General features: G+C 36.9%; 1 protein-coding gene across 1 annotated transcript in view; it reads left to right on the forward strand.

The window, feature by feature from the left end:
• Window positions 1–13,731, forward strand: part of LOC127865882 (zinc finger protein 729-like) — a 69,119-nt gene that overhangs the window by 6,984 nt on the left and 48,404 nt on the right. Inside the window, exons 4-7 of the mRNA XM_052405926.1 lie at window positions 2,062–2,142; window positions 5,097–5,216; window positions 7,233–7,390; window positions 10,131–10,250. Coding sequence (XP_052261886.1) covers window positions 2,062–2,142; window positions 5,097–5,216; window positions 7,233–7,390; window positions 10,131–10,250 — 479 coding nt within the window. The remainder of the gene's footprint in view (window positions 1–2,061; window positions 2,143–5,096; window positions 5,217–7,232; window positions 7,391–10,130; window positions 10,251–13,731) is intronic.

The raw sequence follows: 13,731 nt of genomic DNA on the forward strand, positions 1-13,731 counted from the left end.
GAAATCTGTGTTTGATTATGTCACATATTATGTTCATTGATACGACGATTTGACTAAAGTATTTGTGTTAATTGTCCCCTACCGGTTTCACCGGAGGGGACTTATGGTTTGAGCTCTGTCTGTCTGTCAGTCACACTTTTCCGGATCCTGCGATAACTTGAAAAGTTCTTCATATTTTTTCATGAAACTTGAAACATGGACAGATGGCAATATGGAGATTATGCTCGTCATTTCATTTTGTTCCTACGTCAATAATTCTGGTTGATATGGCAACAAATAGACTAGAAATACTGCTGAAAATGAAGGTTTTCAGAATCCTGCGATAACTTTAAAAGTTCTTTATATTTTCCATGAAACTTGAAACATGGATAGATGGCAATATGGACATTATGCAAGTCATTTCATTTTGTTCCTACGTCAAAAATTCTGGTTGCTATGGCAACAAATATATATTTTTTTATATCTTACAATGGTGGAATTTCTGACAATGGTGGAGCCGGTAGGCTTGCTTGGCAATAGGCTTGTTTCGAGTGTCATTGTAACATCATGTTAAGCAGTTTGTTCTGCGTTGATATTGAAGGATTTAATACACCCTTGTTGAAAACAGCAAAACGGTTAATATTGAGTCATATAATTTAATAACCACACCGATGGAGTTCAATTTGACATGTTTAACGCCATCGCTTTAAACTCTGTCATTTAATGTTGTGTTTATTGCACGGATGTTTTTTATCACAACTAAAACCAGGGCCCTTGTTTGGCCGTTTTTGGGGCCGAAATTCGGCCCCATTCCCCCCTTAAAATAGTATACTTTTCCCCCCCTATTTTAGCTAAAAATCCCCCCCCCCAAATATTATTTTTTTTAACTTTTATACTTATGTTGCCAGCTGGTATCGTGCTATTAACCATTAACCTTTGATTAAATTTATACTTATGTAAATTACATTAAAACATAGTATTATTAAGTGTTGAATGGTTGGTAAAAAGATCTTGTAAAATTCCCCTTTTCGCCCAAAACGACGCGAAATCCCCCCTCTAAGGGCTCCGGCCCCAATCCCCCAAAGGGCTCCGGCCCCAATCCCCCAAAGTGTAGCAAGGGCCCTGAAAACTAGTCATTTACTTGTTAGTATGTTTTCAAGTTCTATTATTTCGTATGTGTTGAAAATGCTTAAGTTAAGCGTGGTGCAATTGTGTGCAATTTATTTCGGGCTTTTGTAATACAGTGTCTGTTTTCATTGCTCTAGCCGACGCTTTAAAACCGCGATCTGTTTCCAGTTCATTTATATATAAAATATAATGAATATAGAATTGTATAATATATATGTTATTTAAATATGTACTTTTGTACATGAAGCAATTTAAATACCAACCCTACCAATCTTGAATTACTGGTAGGCACTAAATCACTCATTTATTACCTTCAAAGCAGATTTGTAATTATATTACGCGAACATGTTTATGTTAACCACGCTATTTGTAATATGCAAACAAAATATGTTCGAAAATAAAAATATCGCAGACAGATTTGTTAATATATGGCTAAGATAATATGTCGCTTTGCTTACAATAAAATATGAACACCATTGGCTTAATTTGTATAATAATAATTATAATAATAATAATAATAATAATATTTTAGTCATAATCGAATTGATATAAACGTTTTTCAACAATTTTAATCTCAGTTTGTATTACCTGTTTAGTAATACATATTCATTTTACATGTTTATTTCGAGCCAGAATACGTCAAAGACGAATGAGATTTTATTCAGAAAAGAACTTGAGGCGAATATCGGAACCACGATTCCCATATGTACCTAACCACAAGAAAGGGCTTTTGGTCTTCTTTACATTACCGGATACCTTATGGCTTTCAATGAACTATATGTTCTAAAAAAATGTACATTGGTAGTTCTGTCGTTTTTTTATTCCAGAAATGGTACGGGTACATAAAGGCTTTGAATAAACTAGGTGTTCGAAACAAATCTTGATTGACAGTTCTGTTATTTCTGTTCCAGAAAGAGTAGGCTTTAAACGATAGTTCTGTTATTTCTGTTCCAGAAAGGGTACCGATGGCGTCGTCAAAATGTGGTGCCATCATCAACGTGTTCAGGTGTCCCGTGTGCGACCGCGTGACTTCCAGTAAATGGGCTCTCGACCGGCACATGAAGACACATAGTGCCGATAAGCCCTTCGTCTGTCACATTTGCTCGAAAGCCTTTAAGTACAAAGACTCGTGGTCAAACCATACAAAGATGCACAGCATGAACGAAAGCTTGTAGAATAGCATTTCAAGTTCATCCAAATGTTTTTGGATTTTATTGTTTTTGTTTGCTCGTTGTTGTGTTTGTTATAAGAACAGTCGTATGCCTCTTGCTTTTAAAGTTTGTATGAATTATATATATTTATTTAATGCTTTCCGGTGGTTTATAGAGAAATATCAGTGAATTAAAACTGATAATTTCACTGTTTCAAACAGTGAAAATTATCAGTGAGAATTATCGATAATTTTCATTGTTTACTGTGAAATGACGTCATTTTTTTTTGACGAAATGACGTCATTATCCCAGGAAAATTCGTTAGTTAAACCCTTGAACAATGTTTATAAACTGTGAAAAATGCATTAAATAAAAAGAAAATTTGTTGGATTCGGTGGATTATCGACTTTAATTCACTCGTGATCATAGAAAACATATAATTTCACTCGTGGCTGCGCCACTCATGAAAATATTATTTTCTATGATCACTCGTGAATTAAAATCGATAATCCACCGGATCCAACAAATATCCTCTATATAAGTTATCAATAACTTGATATTTTGATCCAAAATTCTTACATTTTAATAAAAATGTTATATACGTTGAATTTAAGCGCTTGTCTGCAGTCTGCATATACGCCGCGCTCGTATAAAACGGGGCTCAATGAATGCGTGTGCGGGGCTCAATGAATGCGTGTGCGGGGCTCAATGAATGCGTGTGCGGGGCTCAATGAATGCGTGTGCGGGGCGCGATGAATGCGTGTGCGGGGCGCAATGAATGCGTGTGCGGGGCGCAATGAATGCGTGTGCGGGGCTCAATGAATGCGTGTGCGGGGCTCAATGAATGCGTGTGCGGGGATCAATGAATGCGTGTGCGGGGCGCAATGAATGCGTGTGCGGGGCTCTATGAATGCGTGTGCGGGGCTCAATGAATGCGTGTGCGGGGCTCAATGAATGCGTGTGCGGGGCTCAATGAATGCGTGTGCGGGGCTCAATGAATGCGTGTGCGGGGCTCAATGAATGCGTGTGCGGGGATCAATGAATGCGTGTGCGGTGCTCAATGAATGCGTGTGCGGGGCTCAATGAATGCGTGTGCGGGGCTCAATAAATGCGTGTGCGGGGATCAATGAATGCGTGTGCGGGGATCAATGAATGCGTGTGCGGGGCTCAATGAATGCGTGTGCGGGGCTCAATGAATGCGTGTGCGGGGCTCAATGAATGCGTGTGCGGGGCTCAATGAATGCGTGTGCGGGGCTCAATGAATGCGTGTGCGGGGCTCAATGAATGCGTGTGCGTAAATTTTCGATTGTCATGCGAGGATTGTACAGGCTAATCAGTGAAGAAAATTTCCGAATTTACTTTATTTTCGTTTAGAAGAAAATTCCTTTAAGCTTAAAATTCCATATAAGCGGAAATTGCATGCAGTCTCTTATAAGCCTGTGTGGACTGCACAGGCTAATCTGGGACGACTTTTTAAGCACATGTATTAAGCCCCATTTTCCTAGATCATGGCTCGTGCACATTTTGAATTACTTAGAGTTTTGAATTCGTAATTTGTAATGTATAAAACGTTCACAGTAATGCTCGTAAGTTATATCTCAAACTCTGTTGTCATTGTATGTACGTGTTTAAGTCATTTTCTTAAGGCACTGTTCAAAGTCCGCAAACTGTGTATATATGTTCACGAAAGGATAAGAAGGTTATTAATCATTTATGACTATTAAATTACCTTGTTGTCGATGTGCTGTGCGTTTTGTTCTTTTGTTTAAATGTGTCTTGTTCTGAGAAAACTGGGCTTAATTCATGTGCGTAAAGTGTCGTCCCAGATTAGCCTATGCAGTCCGCACAGGCTAATCAGGGACGACACTTTCCGCTTTAATGGTATTTTTAGTTTCAAGGAAGTCCCTCCTTACCGAAAATCAAGTTTAGGCGGAAAGTGTCGTTCCTGATTAGCCTGTGCGCACTGCACAGGCTAATCTGGGACGACACTTTACGCACATGCATTATGACCAGCTTTCACAGAACAAGACATAAATGTATCTTCTGTCTTTTTGCAGTTGTCTTAAGAAAGAGGATACATGTTCCGGATACATTTAACGTTCTGGTTAATGATTTAGGATACATGTTCCGGATACATTTAACGTTCTGGTTAATGATTTAGGATACATGTTCCGGAAACATTTAACGTTCTGGTTAATGATTCAGGATACATGTTCCGGAAACATTTAACGTTCTGGTTAATGATTTAGTGTCGTGATTCCTGCAAACGAATGATATTTGTTGTATAGTATATCCTTATACCAAAATATAATAAACATAACTGTGAGAGTTGTTTTTGTATTTGAAATTGCGTAGGATGATTTCTATTACCACCGAAGTCATTTTCACATGTAAATCTTGTTACACAATAAATGTCGACTTTCGGTTAGTTATAAGGATGTATCCGAGTGCATGTGTATGTTTTCACTGTTTTCGTTCAGTCGATTTGAATAATACAACTATTTTCCCTCTCGTCGCCAGATTCTACCTTCATTAAAACACATTTGTGTTGCAATTTCGGGAAACGGGGCTTAATTCACACGCATTAAGTGTCGTCTTAGATAAGCCAGTGCAGTCTGCACAGGCTAATAAGAAAGGACACTTTCCGCCTAGAATGGGATTGTGTTTAGAAAATACCTCCTTCAAACGTAACAATGTCATAAAAGCGGAAAAGGTTGTCCCTGATTGGCCTTTTCTTACTGCACATGCTTGTCTAAGACCGAACTGAAAGCAGGTGCTTTAAACACCGTTTTCCCATACTGTTAACTTTTTCTCACATATAGCTTACCTTGTTTTCAGTTCCTCCGGACAAGCGTAAGGACTGCAATTTTTGCGGCAAGGCGTTCCCCAGCAAGTCGAAGTTGGAGCGCCACCTGGTCATACACACGGGAGAAAAACCCTTTGAGTGCGCCCTCTGTAGTCGCCGCTTTAATGTGAAATCCAACCTGAAGTCTCACATGGCCATCCATTTTTCATTACCGCAAAGCGATGCAACACTTTAAGGCAAAGTTGAAGTCTCAAATGGCCATTCATTTTTCATAGCCGCAAAGTGATTCCGCTTTAATGTGAAATCCAACTTGCAGTCTCGCATGGCCATTCATTGTTCATAGCCGCAAAGTGATGCATCTCTATGAGACCAACATTAAGTGCGAGTGTTCTCTCTGCAGCTTAAAGTGAAATCCAATCTAAAGTTGCATATGGCTATTCATTTTTCGTTGCTTCAGTCGTCGCTTTAATGTAAAATCAAACGTGAAGTCTCACATGACCATATATGTTTCATTGCCGCATAGTGATGCAACTCTTTCATACACACTTTGTGTGATGATATGAACTGCAAGTCATGCATGGGCTTTCTGTGATGCAACTCTTTCAGACAAACATTTACTTCGAATGTAGAGTGAAAGTCATGCATGGACTATTTTCGGGACTTTGGTGGACGAGTTCTTGTACATGTGCCTTATAGTAATATCCTCGACGTTATTGAATGGGTATAACATTCACTCAGATTAAACGTCGGTATTGAAACAAAGGAGTAAGAACTCGATTAAAAGCGTCACTTAATGAACATTATTGTCCTTCAGATAAAAGTACGTGTTTCCCGAAATGATCATGTTCAAGAGTGTGAAAAGCAGAGCAAATACCACAAGTAACAGTTATCAACGTTTTTTGTAATAAAGCATAATCAAAAAGTTATATTCTACTTTTTGTTCCTAGTAAGAGAAATTATTTTTATTATAAGTGAAGTCATACTCAATTCTGGACGAGAATCAAGCTTACGTCATAGTAAGTCCTACCAGACATGACTGACTTAAATCAAGTTCTACCAGACATGACTGACTTTAATCAAGTCCTACCAGACATGACTGACTTTAATCAAGTCCTACAAGACATGACTGACTTTAATCAAGTCCTACCAGACATGACTGACTTTAATCAAGTCATACCAGACATGACTGACTTTAATCAAATCCTACCAAACATGACTGACTTTAATCAAGTCCTCCCAGACATGACTGACTTTAATCAAGTCCTACCAGACATGGCTGACTTTAATCAAGTCCTACCAAACATGACTGACTTTAATCAAGTCCTACCAGACATGGCTGACTTTAATCAAGTCCTACCAGACATGACTGACTTTAATCAAGTCCTACCAGACATGACTGACTTTAATCAAATCCTACCTAACATGACTGACTTAAATCAAGTCCTACCAGACATGACTGACTTTAATCAAGTCCTACCAGACATGGCTGACTTTAATCAAGTCCTACCAAACATGACTGACTTTAATCAAGTCCAACTAGACATGGCTGACTTTAATCAAGTCCTACCAGACATGACTGACTTTAATCAAGTCCTACCAAACATGACTGACTTTAATCAAGTCCTACCAGACATGACTGACTATAATCATGGCCAGTAAACAGGCCGATGATACAGCATGAAAATACGCACAGTTTGCCATGTTTTCAGTGCAGTTTTAAATTCTTGCAAAATGTAATCATTTATTGAAATATTCTTCCGCCATTAACGGTTTGGAGGCGATGACGCATCTTTTTTGTGTGGATAGCTTTGGTAATTGACAAAATGTTTCTCGCTTGTTTTAAAATCAATGATGGACTAACAGTGTTGAAACTTTTGCAAATTCGAAGTATGTTATTCGGTTTCAATTGAATTTTAATCTACGAATATGCTATTATATACCCGTACTTATACAGACTTTTAATACGCTTCCTTTTTCAGAAGCTGTTTCAGACAAGCAAAATCAAATTATGCTATTCGTTCAAAATTGACTATTATTTTAAGAATATAGACTTCTATACACATTCTAATTATATACACATTCTCGTGTAGACTTAACGCGTTATGCCACATCTATACGTGTGTAAGTAATTAACATATTAATAAATATTTGGCGCTTTATTTTTTCAGAAGCTGGTTCAGACAAGCAGTGCCCGTTCTGCCTCAAGGTGTTCCAATCACCCTCGCACTGCCGCCGTCACGTGGTCGTACATACGGGGGACCGCCCCTTTAAATGTCACGTGTGCAACAGGAGCTTCAACGTGAAGACCAATCTGGCCGCTCACATGGTTACACACGTTAATCTGACCATGTAGTGGCGGCACATTATTTGATGTGAAATCAAACCTGAAGTCGCACATGGCCATACATTTTACGTTACCGCAAAGCGATGCAACACTTTGAGACAAACTTAAAGTCTCACATGGCCATTAATTTTTTTTAAGCCGCAAAGTCATGTCGCTTTAATGTGAGATCCAACTTGAAGTCTCACATGGCCATTTATTTTTCTTAGCCGCAAAGTGATGCAACTCTTTGAGACAAACATTAAGTGCGAGTGTTCTCTCTTCAGTCGCCGCTTTAAAGTAAAATCCAACCTGAAGTCGCATATGGCTATTCATTTTTCGTTGCTACAGTAAAATCAAACTCGGAAGTCTCACATGACCATATGTGTTTCATTGCCGCACAGTGATGCAACTCTTTCAGACAAACATTTTAATGATATGAACTGCAAGTCATGCATGCGCTGTATGTGATGCAACTCTTTTAGACAAACATTTATTGCGAATGTAAATTGCAAGTCCTGCATGGACTATTTTCGGGACTTTGGTGGACGAGTTCTTGTACATGTGCCTTATAGTAATATCCTCGACGTTATTGAATGGGTATAACATGCACACAGACCGAACGTCGGTATTTAAACATAGGAGTAAATACTCGATAAAAAGCGTCACATAATGAACATTATTGTCCGTCAGATAAAAAGTACGTGCTTCCCGAAATAATCATGTTCAAGAGTGTGAAAATCAGAGCACTTACCACAAGTAACAGTTATTATCAACGTTTTTTAAAATAAAGCATATTCAGAAAGATATATACTACTTTTTGTTCTTAGTATGAGTAATTATTTTAATTATAAGTGAAGTCATACTCAATTCTGGACGAGAATCAAGCTTGCGTCATAGAAAGTCCTACAAGACATGACTGACTTTAATCAAGTCCGACCAAACATGACTGACTTTAATCAAGTCCTAACTAACATGACTGACTTTAATCAAGTTCTGCCAAACATGACTGACTTCAATCAAGTCCTACCAGACATGACTGACAATAATCAAGTCCTACCAGACATGACTGACTTCAATCAAGTCCTACCAGACATGACTGACTTTAATCAAGTCCTACCAGACATGACTGACTTTAATCACATGAAGTTAGTCATGTCTGGTAGGACTTGATTGAAGTCAGTCATGTCTGGTAGGACTTGATTGAAGTCAGTCATGTCTGGTAGGACTTGATTGAAGTCAGTCCTGTCTGGTAGGACTTGATTAAAGTCAGTCATGTTTGGTAGGACTTGATTAAAGTCAGTCATGTCTGGTAGGACTTGATTAAAGTCAGTCATGTCTGGTAGGACTTGATTGAAGTCAGTCATGTCTGGTAGGACTTGATTATTGTCAGTCATGTCTGGTAGGACTTGATTGAAGTCAGTCATGTTTGGCAGAACTTGATTAAAGTCAGTCATGTTAGTTAGGACTTGATTAAAGTCAGTCATGTTTGGTCGGACTTGATTAAAGTCAGTCATGTCTTGTAGGACTTTCTATGACGCAAGCTTGATTCTCGTCCAGAATTGAGTATGACTTCACTTATAATTAAAATAATTACTCATACTAAGAACAAAAAGTAGTATATATCTTTCTGAATATGCTTTATTTTACAATGAAACAAAGGAGTAAGAACTCGATTAAAAGCGTCACTTAATGAACATTATTGTCCTTCAGATAAAAGTACGTGTTTCCCGAAATGATCATGTTCAAGAGTGTGAAAAGCAGAGCAAATACCACAAGTAACAGTTATTATCAACGTTTTTTGTAATAAAGCATAATCAAAAAGTTATATTCTACTTTTTGTTCCTAGTAAGAGAAATTATTTTTATTATAAGTGAAGTCATACTCAATTCTGGACGAGAATCAAGCTTACGTCATAGTAAGTCCTACCAGACATGACTGACTTAAATCAAGTCCTACCAGACATGACTGACTTTAATCAAGTCCTACCAGACATGACTGACTTCAATCAAGTCCTACCAGACATGACTGACTTTAATCAAGTCCTACCAGACATGACTAACTTCAATCAAGTCCTACCAGACATGACTGACTATAATTATGGCCAATCAACAGGTCGATGATGCAGCATGGAAATCTGCAGTATAGTTTTTCATGTTTTCATTGCAATTCAGAATTCTTTCGAGATGTATACATTTATTGAAATGGTATCCCGCCATTAACGGTTTTGAGGCGATACTGCATCTTGTATGCTTTTGATAGTTTTGGTAATAGACAAAATATGTATCTCGATTGTCTTAAAATCGAGTATGGACTAACAGTGTTGAAACTTTCTCAAAATCGAAGTATGTTATTCGTTTACAATGGAATTGTATTATACGAATATGCTATTATATACACGTTATTGTACAGACTTAACGCGTTGATTAACATGTGTAAATGTGTAAGTGATTCACATGTGAAAATGTGTAAGTGATTCACATGTGTAAAGTGTAAGTGATTCGCATATATATTCATGTCTTACGCATCTTTTTCAGAAGCTGTTTCAGACGAGCAAAATCAAAGTATGTTATTCGGTTAAAATTGACTATTATTTTAGGAATATACAATTATATTCACATCCTCATGTAGACTTTACGCGTTGGACCACATCTATACGTGTGTAATTAATTCACATATTAATAAGTATTCGGCGATTTTTTTTTAAGAAGGTGGTTCAGACAAGCAGTGCCCGTTCTGCCTCAAGGTTGTCCAATCGCCCTCGCACTGCCGCCGTCACGTGGTCGTACATACGGGGGACCGCCCCTTTAAGTGTCACGTGTGCAACAGGAGCTTCAACGTGAAGACCAATCTGGCCGCTCTCATGGTTACACATAGAGGATATGTGTTCATGTCAGTGTAAGATCGTTTGTTATTTTACGAGTGATCATAGAAAATATTTTTTTTCTATGATCAAAAGTAAAATAACAAACGATCTTGCACTGACATATACACATTTTCTGTTTCTTTTATGCTCCTTTTTCAAGAAAATAATTAACAGCAGTTTCCATTTCGCTGTAAAGTTACCCTTTCTCCCGTGGCGTTCCTCAATACATTTTAAATACACAAAATGACGTCATTATTCCAGCGAAATTCTCCAGTTAAACTCTTACATGTAAATAAACGGTGAACAAAGCATAAAATAAAAAGAAAATGTGTTGGATTCGGCGGAATACCGATTTTAATTCACCCGTGATCATAAAAAAATAATCTTGATATGATTATCTAAAAATAGAAAAAGTAGTTCCGAAAGTTTGTTATTTTCAGCGGTGAAAAGAACAATTTGTTTATTTTCACTGCTGTTATTTCACTGCAGAAATGTCATATTTTATCATTAGGTATACAAAAACACGTTAATCTTACCATATAGTGGCGGCATATATGATCATTGTCGGCTCAGGAATTACTTAAAAGTATCTGAGGTACTCTTAAGTACATTACAATGTACCCCGGGTACGGAAATGTTTTGCTGACCTCATGACTGAGGTTGTCTGTTGTTTTCCTCAAATATAACGCGACATTGATGATTGCCATGGTGGCAGCACATATTATTACTCATGCCAAGTAGGCCATTTATAGCTCACATTAAGCATACGGTAGTTGTGTTTACATGGCAATTGCATGCACGTTGTCCTTGACTCATCTCCGACTACGTGTGCATTGCTTGAAGACTGGACTTGTGATTCTTAATTCTAATATAAAAGGACTCTTTCGGACATTGAAGCAGCCTACATGGTCACTAATTCCGATCTGGCCATGTAGAGTTGTGTCCTTGACTCGTAATGGTTGACATGGCAACTGAACGCAAGTGGCTTTGTGACCCTTTCTGACCTTTCTGGTTAACCGTTACCTTTAGCAAAACAATAGTATGTATTAAAAATGACCGTTATGCAATTGAAGTGACATGAAACTTAAAAAAAACGGCGGAAATCCAAAGAGTTTCTAATTTTGACATGAAAATATCACTAAAGCTCAACTCGCGTGATGTATAATTGTTTTATTGTGCGCGTGTTAAAAATGTTGACTTATTAAGATGCTATCGTCGTTTTGAATTGGTTTCGAGTATATTGTGTAGAACTTCCTCGTTTTTCACTTCTGTATTTGAGTATTTTAATTTGTAGATAATGCGATTGTTAAACAATGAGTTAATTATAACGGGGTGCAGAATCAATGGGGTTTCCCGGGTTTTACACACGGACTGGAGAAAATGTAAACACACCGTTAAGAACTTTATTTTTGCAAATATCTCAAGTTATTGAAATACATTTGCACAAATGTTAAGTGAATTAAAGACAGTTTTTCTTGCAGTTTGTGCCGATATCTTAAGGTATAAAAATAAATCCTTGAATACGTCTGAAATCGGTGATACAATTTCACATTGCGTGAAGCATAACCGTGTACAATAAATGCAGTAGATACCGAATTTTTGAACAAGAACACAGGCTTATTAAATAAAGAAATCTTATGTATTTCACATTGACATAAGCAGTATAAACATCTGTCGTGTATGCACTAGTTGAAATTCTGGAGAAAAAAAGTTATTTGAAAAAAAAACAACACTTATCGGCGTGTTTACATCCATTAACGTGTAATTGGTAACCCCACAAAGTCACGTTATCATGCACCCTGATAATGATATTGTTTGTATAATGGTAGTTTGACAAATAGACAAAACTAATCTTTTGAAACAATATTGTTAGACTTAAGTTTTTATAAATTACTAGTATCATTTATTTCAAATAATAACCTCTTAGCAGAAACTAAGACGTAATATCAAGATGTGTAGGATTAATGTTTTGCTAAAAAGTGTAAGTACGTTTTTGCTTACGCATGTGCAGTTTTAAAGCCCTGTTTGACCGAAAACATTTTAATGCTTGTATTATGTTACACTTGTTGCTCTGTTCGTTTGTGATTTGTTCTATTTTTAGCTATGACAAATATAAAAGGCAAATTCCGGAATAAAATTTGTTTTATTCTGTCTGCCCTATGCGTCATTTTCGTTATAAATATAAAAAAAAAATACAAAATGCTCAATGATCAGTTTAAAATAAAATCAAAATGAATTGGTGATTTCCTTTCTTCATTTACAGTTCAACTGACCAAATTTGCTCAGTGGGAGCTTTTGGGATACCGTGTTGTCCGTCAGTCCGTGCGTTAACGTTTTTCTTCGAGTGACTTTTCCTCCATAACCGCCTGGCATATTTAAATGAAGCTTCACGGGAATGATCATTGGGTGACTCACTTCTAAAGAATAAAAATATATTTAAAAAATGAAAACTTAACAGATCTTTTTCTCGGACATCAAAGGATTATATCAGGACTTGAATATTCGGTTGAAGTTAATGTGCTGTTGTTATTCATTACACGATTTAAAATCGACATATGTTAATTAACTTAGCGTCTTTTGTTGTTGATTTCGTGACTTAATTATGCTACATATTTGTTTCGGGATACGCCGAAGTTGTATCGTTTGAAACGCATATTTGAGCTGCTATGCAAGAAAAAAATGCAATAAGACCTTGTTGATACGCGTGCAGTTTAGTCTTATTATAGACGTAATATATTCCATGCGAACATCACGCACTTTTTCTAGACGAACGAAATTCCCCATAAAATTAAATCTTTACAACCAGGAAGTAAACTGGAATACTAAAGAAGTGCTTTATGTTTCTTAAATGTAGAGTCTCGGTCGTGACTTGTAAGGACATCCGATGGGCTTGATACCGTACTTATTCATAAGAACTACGTCGTGCTTCCGAAGCCAATCTCGCATTCGCCCGTATATGTTCGGATATCGTAGCCGGAAATTCTCATGAAATATAATTTATTGTGACACAAAAAAATAAATGAGCTTTTTGTATCGCGTTAAATCTATGTTACCAGACCACATCTATGGTTGAAATTTTGGCTATTGCTTTAAGGAACATTGATTTTTTATGGGTTAACTATATTTTTTTCGAAATATTGTACGAAATAATAGTTTATTTGAGTATGTATGGGCTTTTAAATCAATTTTCACCATTACCATATGTCTCGTACCCGTTATTCAGTATATTATGCCCAATGTCTGATTCGCCCAACATAAGAAGAATAATGTAGAAATATTCATTGCGATCCTTATAAGTTTTTGCTCTGTTGTTTCAAAATTTAAAAATAATTTAAAACTCGCGATTCGAATCACTCATTTATTAAAATCTAGACTTTTTCATGGACCTTTTTTTTCAATATGTCAAACAAAAAACGTGCATGCGTTTGCAACTTTTTTCATTTATAATGTGTATATACGAACGGTATTTTCCTTATTATTA

The sequence above is a fragment of the Dreissena polymorpha genome, chromosome 1, assembly GCF_020536995.1.
Source record: "Dreissena polymorpha isolate Duluth1 chromosome 1, UMN_Dpol_1.0, whole genome shotgun sequence".
NCBI lineage: Eukaryota > Metazoa > Mollusca > Bivalvia > Myida > Dreissenidae > Dreissena > Dreissena polymorpha.